Source organism: Diadema setosum, chromosome 10 (genome assembly GCF_964275005.1).
Source record: "Diadema setosum chromosome 10, eeDiaSeto1, whole genome shotgun sequence".
Classification (NCBI taxonomy): domain Eukaryota; kingdom Metazoa; phylum Echinodermata; class Echinoidea; order Diadematoida; family Diadematidae; genus Diadema; species Diadema setosum.
The window spans coordinates 37,943,414-37,970,366 of record NC_092694.1 but is presented as its reverse complement, the minus strand read 5'-3'; the positions used below and the strand labels follow the sequence as shown (position 1 = coordinate 37,970,366).

At 37.3% G+C, this 26,953-nt stretch overlaps 1 protein-coding gene across 1 annotated transcript; it reads right to left on the bottom strand.

Moving 5' to 3' along the window:
* Positions 1-16,075: 16,075 nt before the first annotated feature.
* LOC140234014 (uncharacterized) lies at positions 16,076-17,161 on the bottom strand. The gene has a single exon (XM_072314096.1). It carries the CDS (start codon positions 17,159-17,161, stop codon positions 16,076-16,078), a length of 1,086 nt encoding a protein of 361 aa, XP_072170197.1.
* Positions 17,162-26,953: the final 9,792 nt, after the last annotated feature.

The following is a 26,953-nucleotide window of genomic DNA, read 5'->3' as shown; positions in this document are numbered from 1 at the left end:
AGTGACTTTTCCATAACCTGCCATTACAGAGTGACCAGTTTCACGTCATTGATGCAGTATCTAGCTGCCTTACCCACAGTGAGAGATTTCAGTCAAATCTGAATACATCCTTGGAAAGAATGTTGAAGATATTGTGTGATCTTTGTGACAATACAATCGATCCCATCCCATTTACCCTCAAACCATCACAGATATCAAACAATTTAATACCTAACTGCCTTTTTTTCTTATTTTTTTTCTTATCCTTTTTAATCAACAGCACCATCTATCTCTTCTTCTCTCTCTCTCTCTCTTTCGCTATCTCTCTCTTCCATCTCACACACTCTGTTTTTCCCTTCTCTCTCTCTCTCCCTCTCTCTCCCTCTCTCTCTCTCTCTTCTGTCTTACATAAGCTGTAGATCTCTCTCCCTCCGATATATTCCACCCATGTGCAGATTAAAATTGCAACAACAACGGATAGCATTTTTCATTTATCAGGCCACATCGCAACCAAGGAATTTGGCATAACGTTTCAATTAGTATAATGGCCCAGAGAATTAAAGGGAAAGTGCTGGTGTAAACTGCAGAAAAACTCTAAGTATTTGGATGTACAAAGAAATCATAAAAAAGTTAAACCTGAGGGTAAGAGTATTATCAATGTACTATTTATCAACAAAATCTGTAATAGCACAAGTTTAAATGTGTTACTTCTATGTGGAAATGGCATTGCTTTGTGAACAAAAAAAAGGAAATAAAACAAAACAATGAAAGAAACAGACATGTAGATTTTAATCAGGCTTTCATAGATAAGACAAAGGCACAGAATGATATGTGCAATGCATAAAATTGCTAAATGGAGTCCATCCCCAAAGTCTGTGTCAGTTTTTTTTCTACTTAAACATGCAAATTATTATTATCATTATCATTTTTAGATGCACCATGTTAAAATTTGAGTTATGTAAGTTTACAACCAATTTCAAGCTTTACAATACAGGGGGAGCAAAGGGCAGAGTGTAATTTCATGATACTGAGATTATGAGTTTTGATAATTTCAAGCTTTATCTAAAACAGCAGGCATTATATGATGCATCACGCGTTACCCCGGGGTACCGTAGTACCCCGGATTACCGCGTTGTGTAGCGCCACCTCACGTCCACTCGAGGACAGCCAGAGAAAAATGCATGCACTATGTGTGCATGTACACAGTCATTCCCATGCCACTGCATGTTATACTGTATACGCTATAATTTTCGCGTACATAAATTTTCGCGAATTGCCGATGTCACACATTTTCGCGAGTGGTTAAATTCGCGATTGGGGGACCAGAGAAAATATGAAGTGGCAAAGAAAGTGTGAATTTTCAACTTACCAGCAACGAATGCTACCACAGCGACTGGGCTGTGTATACTAGTAGGTAGACGTGGACATGCTATATGTACGTAAACAAGCTTAGCCAGTATGGTCTGTTCGGTGAGCCGTAAAATGTTCGTATCATCAAGGCAAGGGATTCATTTTGGAAGGTAATATTTTCGCGTGTTGTTAATTTCGCGAATAGCTCCCGACTCACGAAATTCGCGAAAATAAAACCCACGAGAAATATATAGCGTATACAGTACTATGCGTGCATGGCACTACCACTAGCGTGTGCTTCAGTGCAGTGCAGTGCAGTGGCTAGCGTGCGCTAGCTCCAGCACCAAAATAATTTCCTCTTTTTGGCACCCAGGGTACAACCTTTTTAAAAAAATAAATAATTCAACAAAAATGGCTGATTTTTATTTGGTACCCCGCGATACAAGTTATGTCATCATATTGTCTCTTGTCAAACTGTTTACAAGTACATGTATCAAATTTTTCCTGTATTGTTCCAATGTTGTATGTATAGTTCTTGTGTTCTTTGTATTATTTTTTCTAAGCAGAATACGGAAATGAAATGAAACGAAGAAATGAAATTATAGTCTAATATACAATAAACTGAGGATAATTTTTAGTTATAAAGTTTAATATCATGTTATGAGATGACTACCTCTGTTGTTTTCTTTTATGTCAGTCTCTTGTCGATAATTGTCTTTTTTCATATTCTGTACACATATTTTTTTTCTCTATGTGATTTTTTAAACTCTTTATGTGCCACGTTCACACGTCCGACTCAGTCGACGGCGTGCCAACTTCGCATATTCTGCTCAAACGCACAAACCCGCCCAAACGGATCGATAAATCGCCAAATGCCACAATACAATGAACGCATTTCTCGTGATTCCGTTCCTCTCACATTTAACTTGCATTTTATGTGTTGACTGATTAGCACTTGGTGTTCCTTACTGGATTTGCGTGTAAATTCTAAGTTTCTGCTACTGTTTTGTGTGCAAAAGTCAGGCCTTTACAATAATGCAGCTACTGGTCGTTTGAAAGAAAATCAATCATAGATTTGACACGCAATTTGCATCAAAGCAAAGCTTGGCATTAATTTTTCTCTACAACTTTGCGCACTACATGACCAGCTCAGCAGATTTTTTTTTTTTAAATGTACATAGATTTGAAAAACAAAGTGCTTTCTCAAAGTATGTCTACGTTGGTGTCTCAGAACAATGTGGCACACAGGGGGTTTTCACCATGGCACATAAAGAGTTAAAATTATTTTACACTGAATCCATCGTGCTATAATTTTCTCTGATATATTGTATGCATGGATATGCAGAACACTGAACATCCACTGACTGAGCAAGTTCATTTTATCACTGTGTTGAAATAAAATGAAAATGAAAAAAAAAAATAATGACTTGATGCATTAATTGTGAAATGAAATATATGACATTGAGGACCCACCCACGCATTTTGTGCAGTTTTCACACTTGGGAGGGGAAAAAGAGGATTCATCAAAGATATACATTATTTGTCTTGCCATACAAACTGTTCCCATCATAAACAACAACAACAAAAATGTTTGTGACATTTTGAAAATGGCAGTTAATTTTGAGGAGAATAATCTTTTCTAATGGTTATGACACAAATTATGAAAGCAATCTATGACATAACTATGCTGCACCTGAGGCATACGAGCAAAATGATGCATGCATGTATCTCAAGCTGTCAATAGAGGGGGCTCTTCGTATTTCAAAAAATATCCCCATTGGGATGTAGGTGTGAAGTGGACCCAATATGCCTGAAGTTGTGATTCACAAGTTCAGTCTCTTAAACTGTATAGTGTACAACAATATGGTCACATATTTTTATCCATTCATACAATGAAGTGTATATTTTTCTTGCTACGTACCTTTACAACGTGATATATGTTTATGAAGATATTTTTTTTTCAATGTTTTCTCTCTATCATGAATTTTGTGTACATATACATTGTCATACTATTTCTTGAGACTAAGAAATGCATGAAAACAATTCTCCCTATCACATATAAATGTAAACATTTTGTCGCTAGCGGTCAGGTCAGTACATTCGCAATATACACTACATGCAAATGAATGAGATGGTCTTAGGCAGCAATGTGCAACACGCAGGTTTCAAGCTTGATCACATTTTCTGACGGGACTTTTACTTCCGGTAATGTGGTGCAGTGTGTGCAGCAGACACGTAGAACGATATTGTACATGCATCAATATACTGCTTAAGCCAAATATTTCACAAGGTTTCTAAATAGTTTCGTGAATGGAACCAGTCATGTGCTATTCACAGATTTAAATACATGCAAAGATATTAACTCACATCCCGACATGAATGTGACATGCGTGCATATATTTTTCCATTCTGTAGTGTACTTCACAATTGCAGATTTAACCACTCACGAAATAATTTATTGTCGGAAGTCCCAGTTCACAAATACAGTAATTACAATCGCTAAATACATAACTTGTACAGTATAAAGCTATAGGTTCAACTAATGTAGGACACAATGTTAGACGGGTATCAATAGATATATGTCAAGGCCATGGCTGATCCAAATAGGTAAGTTTCACCTTTTGGAGCACTGCTGTAGTTTTAACAGTTTGATAAAATTCAAGTGGCTATTGCATATAGCCTTTCTGAAATGATTTTAAGTTCTTAAGAACCTGATAATTGCTGTACAATATGTCCCCCCAAAAAATTACAGTCAGATTTTCGCATTGATAACACCCAATATGATTAAACTGTCTAAATGCTACTTCAGGGGGTTAAAATATAACATCTTAGCTCTATTTTGCAGAAAACCCTGTTCGATTTGGTTAAGTGGTCACAGAGAGATGTTGATTGTTGTAAAGCATTTCATGAGTCTTATTCTTCCAAGTTTAGCACTTCGATGCTCTTGTGTGTGAATACAATAGACAGAACTTGGAGGGAAGAAATTCCTGACATCCTCTACAAAATTCCTCATTTTCTTTGACCACTGAAGCAAATTGAATGGGGTGTTCTGTAAGATGTGGGCAATGAGTTATAGTTTCATACCCTGAATTTGTATTTAGATTGATTCACTGTTATTAAAGATATCATTGCGGAGGGTCCCGTTGTAATTTTTGGGGGGACATACGGTACAACAGAAAACATGAATACTTCACCAGAGAAGACTCAACACAACATAGCAACCTTGAGGCTCATGAGCCAAGTGCAGGCACATCAGTTTACTTAATTGGTAGGCCTTAAATCATAAATACATATTTACTGGAAGGTAGAACTTTTCATTAATATGCTACAATGGTGAAATGGCACTTCCGAAAATTCATCAACTTGTGCACATTTTCTACTGAAATGCATGTATGTCATTAAAACTCATGACCTTGTCCTCACCAAACAGTGTCCTTAATTAGTACAAAGATTCCCCCAAGGATCTGTAATATTTGCCCAAGGTTAAAATGATGATCAGAAAGACCATTAATCCATTGAAGACTAGTTCCGAGTATACTTGGGCAGGTGTCTGTGGGAAATGCGTGCTACAGCAAAATCAGTCCGTCCTCAATGGGTGTGATACTGCCTTGCATAAATGGATTCCATTTAACGTGATGGATTTTCCTCCATTCTTCAGCTTTAATGGACACTTATTACTTGTAACAACCAGGCTTTCAAAGAAACAGACGAACGATGGCGTCTTTACAGTCGACAGCCATTTCTGAGCTACTATAGGTCATAAATGACACTGTGATGATGAATAATGATAGTACTAGTATTACTCAGTGCCCAGCTAAGAAACAAACGACATCAGCTGTTTTGCATGCATCAAATGATATAATATTTATATAGTAAATAAATGATTAGCGTTAATGAGGATGATGATGAAAACTGTCAAGGTCTCATAACATAGACACACGTATAAAAAATAAACAATCAAGGAATTACAGATGAAACACAATAGACTTGATGTTTTTGGTTTTCACATCTAATTAGACATTTTTTCACTCCTGTCCTGAAATTCCCTATTTCTATAGCAAGAAATCATTTTCTTTATAACATCGACTTTAAAAAACTATTTAAAAAACACGTAAAGAACATATTTCCTAAAGATCATGGGGAAACAAAATCTTGGTATGAATTCAGAACAAAACCAAAGAGAAAGTTTCAAAGGTTTATTACCTTATTATTTAACATTTAATGAGCTGATGTCAATATTTGAAATGCTATGTGTGTATACAGTTATGTTGTGCTTCTGATTTTGTATAATTTTTTTTGTTAGAAATGGGAAGTAATACAAACAAACTAAAGAAGTAAAAGAACAGATCAAAGTCTGTACTTGATACATGCAGCATAGAAGTGAATATGCAGAACACACTCAAGGGACCAAGGCATCATTAAGCACTTTGCACCAACTGTAATTTACAGCTGAATGAAAGCCCTCACTATGGCAGCAATACTAGCCAATCAGCTTTGAGTCTCTCGTTTCCATGGCAGCCGCAATTATTGCAAACCTACAATAACTGCTGACCCCTCTACTTAAAAAAAAAAAAAAGACATGGTTCACCTTTATCAAAGTGTACTACACTACATATTACTACATTAATACACATACACTACATGAGGTAGTGAAAAAATTCTGGGTAATTTCACTAATCAGATCATGATATCACTGTTTGGTAATTCTTTTTTTTTTTCTGAAAACATCACCCTGTCTATGTGTATAATAAGCCAGAAAAATGACAAAGAAAAAGAATAAAATGCACATCAATCATTTTCAGCTATGCTTGCCATCTAAATATTACGACTAAAACCAGCGGCGTTAATGGAGTGCTTCCATTCTCATTAGTCTTGATGGGTGAGATGGATAATCGGTGCTCTTTGGATGTCCAGAGCGGCCAATGATGACCGGTGAGTGACCGCTTGAACTGACCAGGGAGAGTAAGTGGGCGACAGAAATTATGCATGAAGTTATTCTTTGCTTCTGTCATCATAGAGGCTAGTATCCTCTTATCGGAGTTATTTTTGGCGTACTGCGCATGGAGGGGTTATATATAATTGTATACTGCATATCAATACATCAGTCATGCATTCATGACTGATGACTGGGGGATATTTGTGTCCACTTTTATGGCACCGCCACTACATCTAGTTGGCATGAAAACAATGGCAGCAAAGCTACACAGATTAAGCTGGGAAGAGACCCACATGGAACCTGTCACGTTTAGATTATTCACTCATGATTGAAGCGGGGTTATCTTACCAGACCGACACTCACCTATGGCCCAGCAGTTTGACATTAGGCCCGTGCACACACAACAAAAATCGAAATTACAATGGCGATCCAAATTTCGATTTCTTTTTCGACCATTCATACACAAGGAAAAATCGCACTTCGCAGCAAGGAAAGGACGATCAGTGGCCAAATTGCGCATGCGCGAAACTTGCATGACCGAAGACTGACCCCGCGGTCCCAATAATGTTGACGTTCACGCGCTACGAAAGATGGGATTAAAAATACCGATTTCCTAATCTCGATCGCACTCACACACACGACGCTTGGCAAAATAATTGCGATTATTCTGAAAAATCGCACTAATAGTGCGAGTTGGATCGCGATTAGGATCGCGAAAATTAGTGAAATTTTTCTGTCCACACAGGAAAAAATTTCGAAATTTTGATCGCGATAAGAAACTCGATTTTTAAATCGCACTTTTTCCCTTGTGTGTGAACGGGCCTATTGAATAGAGGTCCATGAGTCATACAACCCACAAGTCATACACACCAAGAGTTCAACACTTAAGCACATAAGGCCCTCAAAATCAAAACTAAGCAAAAAAGGCCGAGTTCAACACTAGGTAAAAATGACCCACAACTTCAACATTATATCACAAGGCTTAATGTGTTGATTTCATGGGCCTTGTTTGCTTAGTGTCTAACTTGTGGGCCTTATTTGCCTCGTGTCGGACTCATGGGCTGTATGACTCGTGGGCTTTATGATTCGTGGGTGTCAAACTCATGAGGCACACTCATTAAAGCTGCCCAAACAGTGATCAGCAGTGCCTTGGCTCTGCACGGACAAAATATTCTCACAAGATTTGAGTTATCTGTGAAGCACTTCAAGAAATATGCTTGGAATATGGACTTGAATCCTTCTACAAGTAATTTCAAGAAGAATAAAAAAGGTACATTCGTATTTCATATTTTTTTTAACCCTTACAAATACTTCCTATGATAGAATCATGTAAAATCTTTCTCATAAAGTATCAATAAAAAAAATAACAAAAAAAAGCCAAACAAAATTTTATCATGATTAGAGAAAAGTTCTGCAAAACTACCAGATTCTATCTACAAAAGTAATTGGCATTGACATTTTTCTCCTTCTTTCATCCATCTATACTTAAAACACATAGATATTTCATGAGTGGTAATATACACACACTTTATATACATTCACATAGGCCTTATTTTGCAGTACTCAACCTCCACTCATCTCTCCTTCTCTCTCTCTCTCTCTCTCTCTCTCTCTTTTCTCTTTCCTTTCTCTCACAAAATCATTCCATCTCCTCCAGTATCTATTTTATCTCTTTCGATCCTGTATTCCCCACACAATTATTGTAGATATTATATCCCCACACTCGTTACATTGACATCTTTACTATTCTTTCTCACAAAAGGATTTCTTATCAAGACTTCCACACATCACCTCCTCCCCATTCAATCCAGTCTCTCTCTCTTTCATGAATAGAGTTGAAGAAATGACATCTAGTGCATAAAAGTTCATGGTCAACAAAGGCAGCTTCTCTTTCACACTCAAAATGCTATTCTTGGTTTTCACAGTGAAAAATACACCTGCCCTCTCTCCCCACCCCCCCCCCTCTCTTTCTCTCTCTCTCTCTCTGTGGGGTCATGTATATCATATCTCAACATTATTCATCTGGCATTGGTTCATTAACTTGCCGCAATATGTTGCAGCATTTTCTCTTTTATGATGTATCTATCAGAGCTATTGCTCGCTATGATTAGAAGTCTAAAATAAATGTTCTCTTTAACGACAAGCAGTAAAAGACACATCATTCATCTAAACACCTGTTGCTTTCACTCCCTGAAAACATGCCCCCCCCCCCCCCACCATTCTATTCCATCACGAGAAACTCACATATATGATGGTATACTCTTCTACACTATCGATCTGAGTGAGTGTCAGTCAGTTACTCTATACATCATGCACATCATTGTGTTTCTATTTTTGTTCTTTTTGTGAGTTAACTGATGTTCAAGTACAGTAATTGATAACAAAATATCACCTCTCTATACACAGAAGTGCAATTTGTATATCTTCCAAGTTGGGAAAATGCTAACAAATGGCAGGGGCCTCTGGTAGAGCAGTGGCAATACTGAAGAGGCTACCTTGGGTATTAAAGACCTGATTATGATTGTGATTGTGATTGTGATTGTGATTGTAATTGTAATTGTGATTGTGATTGTGATTGTGATTGTGATTGTGATTGTGATTGTGATTGTGATTGTGATTGTGATTGTGATTGTGATTGTGATTGTGATTGTGATTGTGATTATGATTGAGATTGTGATTGAGATTTTGACTGTGATTATGATTGTGATTATGATTGTGATTATTATTATCATTATCATCATCATCATCATTATTATCATCATGATTATCATTATCATTATCATCATCATTATCATTATCTTTGCTGCTGCTGCTACTACTACTATTAAAACGCTTCTGTCGAAAAAAATGATAAAATTTCTCTTTCTGTCACTTTAATTATTGCCTACAAATTAATTCATTCGTGAAATTGCTGACACACATTAAGATTTGCAACATATCATCATCATTGAAGGAAAAAAATGTGGTGAATAAACTGGTCATGAAGTCAGTTCATTTTTCACAAAATTAACTGCTTAAACCCAACATCACAGTGGTCTTAAAAATCCTTTTGTTCTGATCACATGATTAATCACCTGACATGATTAATCACCTGACACTTGACAAGTTTTGTTCCTCCTCTGATGAATGCAAACAGGCAAACAAAAAATCAGTATGGGAAAAACTTTTAGAAACACATTATGGAACACAATAATGTATACTTGAAGGTCTCTTCCTGTTTATGAGTACTTTAGAGGCAAGAAAGTCTCACACTCAATAAATGTATGTGTCTCTGTTTTCCTCCACACATCCAAAAAAAAAACAAGACTTTTTGTTTTTTAGTGAAAAAAAAAATGACACATTGATATAACAACATACTTTGGATAGCAAGCAAATAACTTTTATTTCACTTAAGTTCATCAATCAATCACACAGCTGAAGAATTTCTTTCCATGGCTCAACTTAGAATTATACATTGAAGCATATAGAACATTGATATCATTCAAAGATTACATCAATTTGTTTATATTTATGAATACTAATAGAAAGCACAATACCCAAGTGCATAATAATTACTTCCAAGAGTTTTTGAACTATTTTTGAAACCAATTAAAAATTGTATGCAATATTGTCCAATTAATATTATCACAGTCGTGGCTTTATCTTTTGATGGACTGTGATCATGCTCTGTCCAGTTAATCCTATTTTAGTATTGCATAAATGGATAAAGCAATGGTATATAATGTGCAATACAATTACTATATGATATACTCTACAATTAACATCATGTACTATGTTATGACCATAAATGCACAAAACACCAAGTGTTCAAATTTGCACATATCACCAATACAGATATGAGCATCAACTATGTATGTGTTACATTTTAATTCACCTTAATGATAGGGCAACAGGTAAGACAGAGATAATCAATGCCAATGCAAAATAAGTTTCAAGAGCTTTCAAAGAAGAAGGACAAAATTTGTTTTATACAAGACTGATTTTTTTTTTTTTTTCATTTCCAATCAATTCCAATCTCAAAATTCTGTTTTTATTTTTCTAACATATTATCCACGATAAAAAAGTGACATATAACTGCATAGTCACTAAGCTTACAATGAATATCAATTATTTCACAATAAGCACATAACTCCATTTTTTTCCCCTCTATTAAAGCAAAGGTGCGAGTACAGAGTATATGGAAATACATGGAGACATTTCTATGAAACATATGCACTTCATTTTTTTTTAATAAATGCATAACCTGCTTTATCATAAATGAATTACAGTAGAATTAACATCAAATTAGAAATCAATGATATACAGAGATATAGTACCTATTCAGGCAATAGAACAGTTATGCCTAAATTTGAACTTTGTTTGTTTATTGTTTGCTTCAAGTCAAGTTCTGTCAATACACATCTCTAACAATGTAATGAAATACGAGCTTGCTTAAATGTACAAAAGACTCTAGCCAAGGCTACAGACCTTACAGGTATGAAGTTAAGAGTTTGTTTGCAAAAACCGATAAGTCCATTTTTGAAGATTTTGAAGTACAGCCTCTGTCATAAAGTACAAAATAATACCTTTTAAATGATTATATTGGTCACTACATATAAAGGTACACCTTTGAAGTTAAGTCAAAAGAAGCAAAAATTTTCTTATTATTCTCTTTATTTTTCTTGACCTTTAATCGCAAATATCTCCATTTGGCAAATATGGACTTATCGGTTTTTGCGAACAAACTCTTCAAGTGTGCCTTTGACATGGCACACAACACTACATTTGGCAATTACATTACATGTACACTTTTAGGTGTAAAATACTTTTAACCAAGTACTGTATGTTACAACTCTTACACACTTTTTTTTTTGTCTGGAGAGATTAATTGTCAAGATGCCTGTAACAGAAAAGTGAAAGGTGGATTAAAAGAGAGAGAGAAAAAAAAAGAAAGAACACATACGGCTGGAAACAGAGGAAAACAAACACATAGACATACAGAGGTAGAAAAGATTGTCTTAAAATAAGAAAGAAATAGAAAGAGATTTAAAAACAAATCATACTCTATGTATAACTTATAAAGAAATGCAGAAAGGGAAAAAGATAAAGAAAAGTGAATTTATCCAGAGAGAAGCAGAGAGAAAAACAAATTCAGACACTGAGACATTAAAAAAAAATGAAACGGGGGGGGGGGGGGGGGGGCGGGAGGGGGGGGGGCAAGACACTTGAAGTGAGACTGAAAGAAGATTTCACAAAGGGGTGAAGAGTAAATAAAGGAATTTAAAAGTCTCTATGCAGCACTTGCCAAACATTAAAGGGATGGCATAGTATTGGTTGATTTGAGAACTCATCTCTTAACTTTTTGCGAGATACTTAAAAAAAAAACACTTCATGACATGTTCCAGAGCATAAAATTCTGAGAGGAATTTAGAGTTTATTTGATGAAAATCAGTTTTGAAATGGTTGAGATATCAGAAAACAAAGCAAAGCAAAAAGATCCTAATGAAAGGTGGGTCCCATCTTTTATTAGGATCACATTGTCTTGGACATCTCAGCTATTTTAAAACCAATTTTCATCAAATGAACTCTGAATTCCTCTTAGAATTGTATACTCTTTAACATTTCATGAAGTGGTTTCTAAGTGTCGCACAAAAAAGAAGAAGAAAAAGTTAGAGGCAAAATCATCACCTCCACCAATACTATACCATCCCTTTAAGGCACTGTGCAAACTTTCATTTGTGAGTGCATACTAAAGTCTCCTTAAGTGTGTTTGCAAGAAGACACTAGGCAACTTAGGGACATCTATCACATTGTCAATGATGAGCACTGCTCAGGGACCCTGTCTATCACGACAACGTATCCACTTCAAAAGAAAACGACAAAATAAGAGAGGCAGTTTGCCACAGGTTTGAGCCACACCAAAACAAGGGCAGAAAAAAAAAAAGTCATGTGAAATACATGTATCTACACAGACATCAACATGTCTACAGTGTTCACTGCTGCAAACCTTCAAGCAACATATATTTTCAATGTTCGGGGGGGGGGGGGGGGGGCGGTTAACATTAATATCTCTCTCTCTTGTACACTACCTGACATTGAGATAACTTTATGTGATTATTTTTCAATCGTACCTTTCATACACTGTGCATACTTATGTGTTATTGATTGTGTAGAAATGGAGAAAAATAAAAATGAACTTGAACTTGAACCAATCGCAGAGAAAGCAATTGAATCTACTATTGTTGTTGTTTTTAGGTTATACTAAATTATAGTCTATGTTGTGTGCTGTATGTATCATGCATTCATTTTAAATACTACTTTGACAGTAATACACTGTACATGTATGTTAAAAGTTTATTTGTGTGTATGGTAAAATGGATTTTGTAAAGAGCATAGGGAACATTAATATGTTATAGCAAGCTATAGCCCAACTATCATCATAGCATCATTTTAAACAGGAGGGGGGGGGAATGCTACAGATGAAAATGTGTTCAGATAACATGGGGAAAGGTACTCTACTCTGTTGTCTTGCTCAAGAGCACCATGTCATACAAATCAGTCTCTTTCATAAAAACAAAAACAAGTAAAAGTTCAAAGAAGGAAAACAGTGCATTATTATAAAAAAGAACAGTTTTGCCAAACACAAAGTACTTTTCACCAAGAGAAGTGTGAAGACAAGGACCAGAATACTTGGTATATCAACAACAAGCTGGTATTAACTATTGAGAACAGGTGAAATCGGCATCAACAGAGAAGATCCCTTGACTATTTTTGCCGCCAAATGTTTGATTTGTTGAAATCTATTGTTTCCCAGATAACAGCAGTTCCTGGAATTGATGGTTTTATGACTGGAAGTCATGTTTTGCAGGAGTATGAATTGCTTATCCCCTCCCCCCCTCCTCCCCCCCCCCCCCCACCATCCCCACCCCCTTCTTTAACATCAATGTAGCCTGCAGCATTTCCCAACATACTCCACAGAAGCAAAGCTGTAGAAGCGGAGACTTTCTTCACTCATTATATATCACAGCAAAATGCTTTTCAAACTCCTCCTCCCAAACTTAAAATGTAAGTATGGCATATTAAAAAAAAAAGTGATCATGTCTTCCCAAGGAGCCATGACTTACTGTAAAACAATAAATTCTCCCTTGCAAGAAAATTTCGCAAATTTCCCGAGGAATCAAGATTTGCAAAGGTAAAATGCACATTTTAGAGGGCGTTTGTTTTTCTATACATTTTTCTCTATGCATTGAGTGCAAAAGGTAAATTCACAAAAGTTTTATGCGGGGGGGGGGGGGGGGGGGGGGCTGTAAACTCCAATTTGCAAGTGTTTAATGCCACGATGGTTTTTCTGCACCTGTTATTCACAGTGCAGATAGAAGAACACTGACAAACTTAAAAAAGAAGAACAGTAAAGAACAGTAAAATTAATGAAACCAATGAACAATGTCGAGAAGATATATTTTTTGTCCCTACATTTACTTCTTTGTTATCCTTGTAAGGGTATGCTATGCAATGTTTTCTCATTATATACACATTTGTACATATGTTTTGTAGATACTTTATGACTTGAACTTTGTACAAATTGTTCCAACAGTACGATTTGTCTTCCATGAGACACTCATAGGAAAGGAAATCATTCTCTATCAGGAGCTATTGTAACTTAATTTCTCAGAATCTTCTACCATTTATACTACACAATTAAATACATCAATAAACCTAAATATCTTCAATGTACAACAATCCCAATTCATTTTCACTACAAAGTGACATTACCAGGACACAGTTGTGAGCAGTATTGGCTCAAATTGACAAATATTGTGATTCACACCAATCGGTCTCATTGTACTGTAACAACCACCTTAATGCTCTGCTCACTCTGACATGTCACATTCCTATGATTATGCCTTTTCCAAGCTCTCATGTTAGGAAATAAACTTTAAATGCCATTCACTCAGCCAGCAAATACAGTTTTAGCACAAATTTGTATATGCTAGCAATCTATAAAATCACGTTCAACCATAAAATGCCAATTTAAAGGACAAAATCACACTTTATTCATTCAAATACTTTTATGCTCACACTTGGCATATATACAAAAACTGCAGTGTAACTTATTAAAGGGAAGGTAAACCCAAGAGCAATGTTGATTGAGTGAAAGCAGCAACATTAGTAGAACACATCAGTGAAAGTTTGAGAAAAATCGGACAATCGATGCAAAAGTTATGAATTTTTAAAGTTTTGGTGTGGAACCGCTGGATGAGGAGACTACTAGAGGATATGACGTATGAGTGGACAACAATACAAAGAAAATATAAAGGATATTCAACAAAAATTCACTTTTCTAGAATTATGAAAGAGCAGTGGACCAACCGCTTTCAGAAAGCAGGGGGAATAATTGCTACCCTTAACATATGTCAATATCAAGTTGATGGAATTTGTAATTTTCATGAAAAATGGATTTTTGTAGTATTTTCTTTATATTTTCTTGATATTGTAGTCCACTCATACGTCATAACCTCTAGTAGTCTCCTCATCCAGCAGTTCCAACACCAAAACTTTAAAAATTCATAACTTTTGCATCGATTGTCCGATTTTTCTCAAAATTTCACTGATGTGTTCTACTAATGTTGCTGCTTTCACTCAATCCACATTGTTCTTTGGGTTTATCTTCCCTTTAAGCAGTGTAGTATGCATTTGATCACTTTGCTTCAGTCTCAAGAACTTACATATCTACAAATAAAAGATCATAAGTAATGTAAATATCTCTTTGAATGTACACAGCAATCTACAAATCATAAGGAGCCACAATGAATCTGAGACACTGTTTGAAGTACAACCCATTACAGCATAATCAGCATACAAAAACTGATTTTATCAGAGAATGTTATCCATCTGCCAATCATGATGCACTGCATTAACTCTTTATGTGCCATGGTGGCAACCCCCTGTGTGCCACGTTATTCTGAGACACGAAGGTAGTCATGCTTTGAGAAAGAATTCTGCGTTTCCAATTATTTGTATAACTTCTTCAAATTTCTGTTAAGCTGGACATGATAGTGAGCAAAGTGTTAGAGGAATGCCAAACTTTGCTGTGATATACATTGTATGACAAATCTATTTCAAAATTTCTTTTAAATGACCAGTTGCTACATTACTGTAAAGGCGTGACTTTTGCACATAAAACCATGACAGAAACTTAAAATGTAAACGCAAATCTAGTTAGGAACACCGCTTGATAGTTAACCACCACATAGACTGCAAGCCCTAAGTGAGAGGAACAAAAGCGCGAGAAACGCTTTTATTGTACCGGGGGATTAGCGATTTATCGATCGGTTTCGGCGGCTTTGTTTGTTGAGCAGAACATGCGAAGTTGGCATGCCGTCGACTGAGTCGGACGTGCGAACGTGGCACATAAAGAGTTAACACAGGTTTCAAACATCTTTCTTCTGTATACAATCAGAATCCCTATATTCAAAGCAGTAAAATAAAGATGGAAATTTAGAGAGCATGCTCAATCATAAATAGTAGGATTTAAGATATAGCAAACTGTCTTCTTCAGCCAAATTTTGTGACATATGGCATGCTTGTGCAGGCATTGAAGGATTCATTATAGTAATTACAATGCGTACAATTACTTCCTCAATGCTCGTCGTATGTTAAGAAAACCAATCATTCCTAACCTACTGCAAATCAATTGATCATTCTGCAAGTTTCAACACTCTTTGAATCATAAATGTGGTTTCTGCATCAAAATCATACTTTTCTGCAATGCCCTCAGCCTTTGGCAAAGACTAAAAATAAGTGTCATATTTTAGCTAGAGGAAAATTTTTCTACCTTTTCTTCTCAAAGAGTTTGATAGCACTGGCCCGGCGAGCCCTTGAGTGAGCAGTGGAACCTGCCGTACTAAGTGTCACATTGCCAAAAGTTTCCTCGAAGGTGGTAGCATCAACTCTGTTGGACTTATCTGACCCTTTTGTTGCTTTTGGTGAAGTCTTGTCGGTCTTCTTGGATTGCAGGCCCTCTGCTGACAATACAGAAGTGGTCCCTTCATCTGCATCTCCAGGCTTGTGTCTGACTGCAGTTGGATAGCTGAAATCTGTCAGGCAATCCAAGTAAGACAGGACAAGGATCCCATAGTCAATAACTGCTTCCTCGACCTTGATGCGATCCTCATCGCCAACCAGATCACTGTCCAGAGTCTCTGCAACACTCAGGTGACAGAAGTCCTTCAGGACGGGCACCAGGAGCGGGGCGAACTCCTCCAGGAATTTCCCCAAAATGGTGGTCTTCCAGTAGCGTTGCAGGAAGGCATCCACCTGGATCTCCTTGATGAAGCCGTCAAAGCTCAGAAGGTGGACCGCGGACAGGGCATTGCCAGCAGCCATCAACGCTGTCTCAAGATCTTTAGGACTGTCCAGGAGGATAGGTCCAAAGCGGATGACGTTGGTGAAGTAAAGGGATGCCCACAGGCACTCTGTGTCAACAAGAGCATCCGTATCCCACCTCGGCAAGTGGAAGAACTCTTCCTTTGCCTCTGTGACGTCACAAATTTTGAACTCGCCCGCCGAAAACTTGATACAGGATCTCTTTGGGTAGCAGAACTCTGGCAGCTGTCCGTACATGATCTCGGTCCAGGTTGCCAAGTAGCCGGCCTTGTTGGAGCAGACGTAGCTGAGCTTTGGCTTAACCGACCCACGACTACTCGTGTCCGACAGTTGCTTGACAACTTCTTCGATGTCATCTCGAGAGATGCTGGAGTCTGCGTGGAGGAGGGCAACCTTCCCAGCGACCTGGATGGCAATGACCGAGCAGATGCTGACTGGAGTGGTCATCAGCTCGTAGTTTGCAGAGCTGGTGCTTACTCCATGTCCCTGGACTGCTACCTTCCTATCTGGCACAACGTCTGGAGATCCCATGTCCAAGCTACAGAGAAAATGAATAACATTCGGACGTAAATGAATACATCAGAACTAATCACTCTACAACTCGTACAAAACTTGTGTAATGTCAATGACCATAAACATGCATAGAAAATATGAAACACATAAAAGTTTGCCAAGCTTCACTGACTAATCATGGTGAAAGCTAATTGATTTCCTATTCCTATGTGAATCATAAAATAGTACATCATGGAAGGCCAAGTTTTCTTTGCCTGATCTAGTCTTATTTCATCTGAAGAACAGCAATGATACTCTACCCTTAGCCCACCAGAAAGCACCACCATCAACCTGACCAACCCCGACCCGGATACAGTGAGCTGCCTGCAACGCCTGATCCAAACTGCATAGCTGACTCATACGCAAGAAGAAGAAGAAAGTTTCCCTCGCACCTACTCATATTTGTATACAATGTACAAAAGTGGAAAATGATTTGATCTGATTTGATTTGATTTGATTTGATTTGATTTGAATGTATCTCCACTTTGTGTTCACAATAGTATGAAACAAACGTAACTGAGTTACAATGACTATTACAATTATTACTACAGTGTATATAATAATATTCTGTCCATGTTTATGTGCAAAAATAATCAAAGCTAATACTAATAGTACTAAAAATGAAATTAATACTCAAATTCTTCACATTTTCTGGAAAACCAATACTAAAATTCCCCTACTTCAACCATCTCCCCACCCCCTCCCCAAGAAAAATGGAAGATTAAATATTTTGTGATGAATGCAGGCTAGTATATCATGTCACTTAAAACTGAATTCAGCCACTATCTGTTTTCAAGAGATAATCCAGCAGTGCATTATGGCCATACACTACCTTGAATCTAGTATTACTAATAGTATTAGATCTTGTGTCAACCTATTTGATATCACATTACACGCCATAAACTAGAATCTCTTCTTGTACAGTGTACTGCAAGATAATCTGGAGATTAAATGTTCTTCTCTTACAGAAAGAGATGTAGAAAATATCACTGTAAATCTAATGAAACCTATACATTTCAGTGCATATACAGATGACATGCCACAAATATACTGTTTGGTGGTTAGCTGTAGGCTTTGAAATTACTTTCAGAGAAAAATAAAAACAGGACTAGTTTCAACAGTCACCTATACCAGGTACTTATTATCAAAATATCAAACAACATGAACACGAACAAGCTACAAAGTGTAGGCTCTCAGGATAATAGAAATTTGAATATCTTCATGATAAAAAGTTCAAGAGCACAACCATTCAGCACCTCTCTGTGTAGTTTCAAATAATTTAGGATCATCATAATGAAATTAATTAGTCTGGGGCATGTCCTAAATGATGATGTGCTCAGGTGGGGATCTATGAGGAATGTGTAATGTCAAAACACACATGTCGTGGTGGAGTGTACACTCACTGAAAATCTAACATGTATACCATTAAGCAAATGATGACAATCACGCCAAATTAAGGGTATAAATGTTATGAGAAAGTTCAATCCCATTTCAGTATTGAGTTATTTTGTTGACACGTTAAAGATTATTTCACTTTCAAAGTCTATAAAAAGATAGATTTTTAATAACTCTCATCGAAAATCTTTCATAACTTGCATTGCATAGTAGTAGGACTAAATGACTGATCTAAAGATACAGACACAGAATAGTTTTAAATGTTTATAAATATGTACACTAAATATGAATATAAGATATAAATGTACATATGAATGGTTTCTTGGACTTACCAGTGTGCCTTTTTGTGATGCAATAGGTGAAAGACCAAAGTAAAGAGCCTTGATGGTTTAATAATGGTTTGATAAGAACTGCCCTTTCTTTGTACACCTCACTCCTTACAATTCTCCAGACTTTCGAATCAGTTTTGTTCCTCCTCTGGTCTGAGCTAGCTCTGCTGCACAACACAACATATCCTAAGCACAGGCAGTCACAAAGCTATCCACAAACTCTTCCGCCTACGCATCGTGCGGAGCGAAAAAACTTTGCTAAGGCTCGATAGGATCTATGTTGTGCTTTGTTTCCTCAATTGCCGTCATCTCCAGATATCCCCTCATGTTCGTGTGGATGCTTTCCAGAGGGGACAGAGTTTGGAGCGAAGTTCGTCGACAGCAGCAACGTAGCACGCTCATCTCTCCTCTCCCTAGCACCACCTGACACAGGCATCGCAAGGGCATCAAACGTAGCATTGCAATTTTTTCCTCTCTCCCTCCCTTTATCATGATAGCTCTCTCACGATAGCTACCACCCCCCCCCCATCTCTCTCTCTCTCCCTCCCTCCCTCTCCCTCAGTTTCCTCTCTCGCAGTATCTCTTCCCTTTTGTCTCCCGCTTCCTGGTACGGAAGCTCACTTTATTCGTCGCAGCTCCCACACTAAACCGAGGCAGGTTTTCAAATGTTATCCCTCACCTTGAACATATGTTTTTGACAGACATCTCTCACACAGAGTAAAAAAAAAAAATACAATTCAACAAAAGAAAATAACAACACAAAAATACAGAGAAAAATGGGGGAGGGGAGAGAGAGAACAAAATAAAGGAAGAAGCTTTCAATCGATCAAACATCTCCTGGCATATGTTTATCCAGTAAATGTCAGCAATAGGAATTTTTGTTTTGTTTTGTTTTGTTTTGTTTTGTTTTGTGGTGTTTTTTTTTCCCTCTCTCTTTTTTTTTTGTATCCTGCTGAAGGTGTTCAATTAAACGGTGGGAGACCTCAGTACAGTCCCTGCTCACAGGAGTACAAGGATTTTCACCGGATGCCGATGACAGCTTCATCTTTCAGTCACCGGTATACGTGATTAATATTGATTAGAAGTGATGCCTACGTTGTATTTTCTTTCTGTCTTGTTTTATATCATATTTCTTTTAACCTACACATGTACCTCTAATTCTTACAGAAAAAACAGTACAACAGGGGTGATAGCAATTAGAGAAGTGAGATTGACACAATTGAAACACACCAAGATAATTCCTAATTCTATTCATCATTATTTCTACCTCCTACAAGGAGTTACACTTTTGTTGGTGTTGGTTTGTCTGTCCGTCTGTTTGCAAAATAACTCAATAAAGTTACGAATGGATTTGAATAATTTTCAGGAAAAGTTGCTGAAAACATGAGGAACAGGTGATCAGATTTCAGTATTGATTTGAATCACCCTCTGCATCCAGGGCCCTGTTACATAAAGCTGTTGGTAAAGTTACAAACAACTTAAGAACGACTGGTGATCAATTCTGATGTGCTATACTTATCAGAATTTCCATAATTCAGCACAAGAACAGATCACCAGTCGTTCTTAAGTCGTCCATGAAATGCCTGAAAATTTCCACAACGCAAAAATGTCCACTTTTACAGTATTTAAAGCATCCATAACTTGGTAAAGGCCTCCAGTGTGCAGAGCAATGTCTTGATCTCAGAGCACTTATCAATAACTACTTGAAAAAACATGCCACAGCACTTTTGATCATATACACGTCAGGTTGTAAATGGAAGTATGGATCTATTGTAACGAGAACAAGCATTCAGTAACATTGCCATACATATTTATCGGTCTCCCTCAAATATCACGTTTGCACAAATAAGGTACCATTAGGGGATTAATGATGGCAACATAACAACGTCACGCCATGTTACAGGAGAGCCGTAACCATGGTAGTGGGTGTTTGTGGAGTTAACATCAGTTTGATTGCGTGTTAATGGCCTTCTTAATGATTGTATGCAAGTCCACGATGACAAATTAGCAGTCAAGTTTTAATGAGATGGATGTTTCATTGGCATGATGGTGAAGCCATCAATTAAAGAGGGACTGATCACATTGTCTTGATGACTCTCAAAGATTCTGACATATTTTTGGCTGCTAACATGATCCCTGATGAAGAAGGAGACATGGAAACCTATGAAAGAGCAAATGTTTGGCTGACTTGGCTGAAAATAAATGATTTGATATTTGTTTAAAAAATTGTGAGCTCAAGAACTCAAGTGTATCATTTCCAAATGTCAGAGGTTGAAAATGCTGCTTTTTTTTAATTAAAGAGCTTACCATATTTCTGTCAACTGTGGAGTTCTTTAATACAAAATGCATGGTATGTGTATTAACATTGATATGTTGTGTTGCAGCCTAATCTTCCTGTACAATTAACCATAAAATACTTCAGAACTATAGTACTCCAGTGGCGAGTTGTACATCAAGGTGAATAGGATATCTAACTAGAAAACTGCAAATATGGTGATAATGAACATTAAGAGTCCAGGACATCAATGTTCCACAATTTTTATCAGCCTTTTGTGAAGACAGGTCATGTGAAAGTTTGCACATAATGCTCACTTGTCATTGGTGGAAGAAGGATGCTTGTTTAAGTGATCATTTCTCAATGGCCTAAAGCCTGAAAAGTACACTTACTTACATATTCCATTTTGCTCATAATGTTCATGCATCTTAATTAATCTGAGCATCTGCATATATGTGCAAATGCATTAAATACAATACCAATATGATATAATTGGATGCATGGTTGTCCTTAAAAAGTAGACCTGAGGGAATTCACCTTTGAGTTTTTTCTTTTCTTTTCTTTTCTTTTTTCTTGGTGGAAACTAGAATAGCTTGCAAAAGAGATACAATAAAATGCCCTACAACTCTTTAACCAGCACATGACAGTATTTTTCCAGGCTCAAAATGATTCAATGCTTCAGCAACTGATGAGATATGGCAAATGTTGTAACACTATAGATAGCAAACATACACAGGTACTGTCCCTAGAATTGGTAGAAATTACAATGGTTACCCTCGCTATTCTGACTCCACAGATATATTCCAGTTTCACTCACCTCCGTCACCTCTGTTTCACATTCACAGATGTTTTAGCATTAACTTTAATTGGGCTCCAATTCATGAGGTTTTCTCTTAATACTATTCCATCTCTGTTAGTTCCTTCACGATGTCCTGATGTGTGTTCCATAGAGCATTCCATAGTCTTTCTCAAGTACCGCAAGTCCAGTAAAAGATCGTGTGGTCCTCATGCTTACAATCCTCCCTCTCTCGGGTATAACCACCGTGACACAAAAATAAGCCGCACTAATTGTTTGCGCATCGGTTACTGTCAACTGTTAGATGGGTCAAACTGTGCAATTAAGAGTTTGCAAGCCACAATGGGGGGGGGGGGGGGGGTAGGGAGGGGGCTAGTGCTTGTGATGTACTTGTATTGGCATCCTAGCTACTATACACAGAGGAAGAAAAAGAGCTGGGGGTGGGGTGGGGGAGGGGTGAGGGAGAGGAAATATTGGTAGACGAGGTAATCTTCCTTGCTGGGCCTATTGATGCCTATTACGGCGAGACTTGAGAGTACTTGAGGTAAGGGCTTCATGGTATTAATAGCTAGATACAAGCTCACTCTCCCTATGTAGGGTCCAGTTTTCACATGGAAAATGCACCTGTGTATATTGATGGGGGTAGGAAGCAAAGGTGGGACAACCATGATTAACCTGTTGTTTATGGGAACTGACTATGTGAATCAATGCTGAGTTACCATATTACAGAAGAAATGGGTTAAAGGTGCCTTAAAGGGAAGATAAACCTCAAGAACAATGTGGATTGAGTGAAAGCAGCAACATTAGTAGAACACATCAGTGAAAGTTTGAAGAAAATCGGACAGTCGATGCAAAAGTTATGAATTTTTAAAGTTTTGGTGTTGGAACCGCTGGATGAGGAGACTACTAGAGGTTATGACGTATGAGTGGACTACAATATCAAGAAAATATAAAGAAAATACTACAAAAATCAATTTTTCATGAAAATTACAAATTCTATCAACTTGATATTGACATATGTTAAAGGGACTGTATAGTACTGGTTGAGGTAGAGATTCATGTTTTGAACATTTCTAAGTGAGATAATGAAAAGCCTCTTATGAAATATGAAAGAGCATGTAATTTTAAGAAGGATTCAACGTTTATTTGATGAAAATTGGTTTTCAAATGGCTGAGATATCCAAAAAAGTGCTAATAATAAAAGGCGACATGCCCCAACTTTATTAGTATCTCTTTGTTTCACCTTGTTTTTGGATATCTCAGCCATTTCAAAATCGATTTTCATCGAATAAACTTTTGATACCCCTTAGAACTGCATGCTCTTTGACATCTCATAGAGTGGTTTCTGAATATCTCACAAAACGTTAAAAGCTAAATCTTCACCTCGACCAGAACTGTACACACCCTTTAAGGGTAGCAATTATTCCCCCTGCTTTCTGAAAGCGGTTGGTCCACTGCTCTTTCATAATTCTAGAAAAGTGAATTATTGTTGAATATCCTTTATATTTTCTTTGTATTGTTGTCCACTCATACGTCATATCCTCTAGTAGTCTCCTCATCCAGCGGTTCCAACACCAAAACTTTAAAAATTCATAACTTTTGCATCGATTGTCCGATTTGTCTCGAACTTTCACTGATGTGTTCTACTAATGTTGCTACTTTCACTCAATCCACATTGCTCTTTGGGTTTACCTTCCCTTTAAGACAAACCAAAGTGTCCAGTCACCATATCAGTCATTTGTTTTGATATAGACAACAAATTTCAAAGTACTTGAAATATCTAGCAGTAAGTTATGTTATTCACAAAATCTATGACTGAACTATTATATACATTTGGACGAGTAGAAAGTTTCTAAGGTTTGTATACGGAACTGGCGTTCCCATGACACGGTGTAAAGTGGGTCTCCAAGACCGGTTCCCCAGGTGAGCTGGTAGAAAGATGAGATGAGCAGATAGGACTGGATCAATGATACATTGTTGTTAGGCGACAAAGGGAAACATGCTTAGTCTAACGGTCGTGAGGATAAGTAATTGTGGCTATTCGGCCCATCAGGCCCGGCATTTACAACAGGTCAATTCCTCTAAGTCCATTTCGATCCTCATCAATATCTGCTTTCAACTGTCAAGGGTTTCTTTGCGTCACGGGTGCATTGGTCAAGGGAGGTGGGTGGGGTGGGGTAGGAGAGTAACTCATTGAAGGTGGAGTGGGAGGGGGGTGAGAATGAGCAAGTGTTCCCTAGGAACCTCTCTTTAACTCGTTGAAAACTAGTCCCAAGTATACTCTGACAAGTGTCTATGGGAAATGTGTGTTATTGTTATAGCAAAATTAGTTCATCCTCAATGGGTTGAACTTTGCATGTCCCTTTTGAAATCCTGAAAATTAGATTCCTTCCATGAGGTGGTATGTTGTAGAGGTAGGTAATTCAGACTTTTAGTTAAAATAGTAAAACTGGAAACATCTTTATGATGGGAGGGGGAACAATACTTCAAATTTCTAGTGAATTCATTCAGACCCCCCCCCCCCTCAATTTTTTTTTCTTCAGCTCTGAGGCATGTTTCCTATCATAAAATTTCAAACATGATGTTGAGAGACTTTATTCTTCAACCATGCGAAATTTTGTGACATTAGCAAAAGGGATTTAGATGACTTTAAAAAAACTTTACTGGTATAATGGTAAGGGTATTTGAAGGCTACAGAGGCTACTGTATCTCTTTCTGATCTCACAGAGGACTTAAGTTTTCACAAACTTTCCACATTCTGTTATACTCCCTACTACCTCATTAATGCATACGCTGGACAAATTTTCTAAAGATACATTGTAATACAAACCCACTTTAATACCAGTTTGCTGGGCAACTAAAAACTAAACTGTCTGGCAAGGAAAATGGACAGACACTGGATTTTCAAAAGTATATGAGGCCCTTGTCAGAAAAGGCAAATCAAAGAATATCTTTGCAATGTCCTATTGAAAATCGGCATGAACACACAACTGATAAACATTTCTGGCCAGTGCTGGGGTTTACATCAGCAACTTAATCTAAAGAAACGTCTCACTGGACTTGGCATCCGTCTGGATTTTTTTCTGTTCTATCTGAAAATGTGGATCATTATGAGATTATTACATACAAGTAGATCAAATTTGACACTGGCATTATCAGGAAATAATCTATGATATGCTCAGGTATGAAAGTCAGAAAAAAAAATCAAGGATTTGTTCTAGTTACAACTTCTCACCATAAAAAAAAGGAAAGAAAACTAGGACTATACTGGACATCACCTATACGGTACTTTAATAAATAGATTAAAGGTTTATCCATGACTTATAGGAGAGAAGTACCGAAGATACTCCTAATCAATGGTTATATCACTGCTATCAACACTATGTGAAACAGGCAATGCATCAAAGTGTAGATCATGTGATCAGTGTCTCATCACTCAGAACAGCATGAAACCATTACCAGTACATCATCTGATAGTTTATATGGTAACAGCTGGAAAACAATTAATCAAATGCAAGTATATCAGTTTCTGCCATGGTTACAGCAATAACTGTATCTTATCACAAAGTTGCATGATGTATTACTGCATTTTGATTTGACTTCTTCTGACTTGCTATCTGCTGCACCATTTCTGGCACGGGTGTAGATTTTGTACACATGTATACAGTATTAAGATACAAAAAAGTGCTGACAGAGCATTTATAAACTTGCATACCACTTCTAAGGTCAGATCTGCAACATCTCCAGGTTCACTGGTTTTAGGGGCAAATCCAGGAATTCCAAAAAGGGGCAGGGGGCACCAAAAATATTTCTGGTGCCACTTCCGGGGGGGGGGGGGGGGGGGGGGGGGTTTCACTGGTTGTCAGGCAAAAAAAAAAGGAAAAAAAAAACCTTCAGCATGCAATTTTTCCATTCCTCATGCCAAAAAAAAAAGGAAAAAAGTAGACTTCAGTGCAATTTTCTGCTGCCACTACAATCGACTGACAAAGATGGTTTCTTCAAAAATTAAAGGGGTGGTGCCCGCACCCTGTCACTTTTTTCTTTTTATTTCTTCTGTTTAAAAAAAAAAAAATAGGGGGCATGCACCAGGGGCGCCCCCTCTGGATCCGATCATGGGTTTAATGTGTCAGTAACAAATTAATTCCTTCCTGCTATCAAATATCATGGTGACTCAAAAACAACAGATTGAAGCTGAACATACACATTGTACAAGTATCACACAACACACACCAAGTGTGCACACAAAAAGGACCCTCAAAGTAAATACCGACAAGCTTGCCAATTAGAAACACACATGTGCAGCGCTAACGCAAAATCTACTGCACAGTGTACACATGTGTACTTGTCAACATGTTGCCCGGCAACCAAGTGGCTTGGTTGCTCTGCAACCATTCAAATCACAAGTACACACAAGTGCACTCACACACAACATTGTAACAAACATTATACACCCTCTTCAGATCTACATACCCTTGACATCCTATGGGATACCTTCTGATGGTCCACACAGAGTTAAGGGGGACTAAAACCCATAGACCCCTATGGATAGACTGAATGCAAAAAAAAAAAAAAAAATAGAAGAACACATCAGTGAAAATTGAGGGAAATCAAACCATCCATTCAAAGGGTATGAATCTTAAAGTTTCACTGCTGCCATCAATGGGTGAAGAAAAGACTACACCAGTTTGTGATGCTAGAAAAATGAAAATATATTGACTTTTCTTCATATTTTCTTTATATCATTGTCCAAGCACAATGCCACAAAATGATGCACTATGCATTCTTCTGATCCAGCAATGTTTTTTAGAAACTTAAAAAAAATAAAAATAAAAACTTAAAACTTTTGAAAGGATTGTATGATTTTCCCCAAACTTCACTGATAAGTTTGACTGATGTTGCTGCATTCACTCTATTCACATGTTTGGGTCTCATTCTCCTTTAACCTGTTGTCAAGCTACAAACAGTCTTAAAGGTAG

What these genes read in the sequence shown, in the direction of transcription:
- LOC140234014 (XM_072314096.1), bottom strand. Translation starts at nt 17,161, where the DNA reads ATGGGATCTCCAGACGTTGTGCCAGATAGGAAGGTAGCAGTCCAGGGA.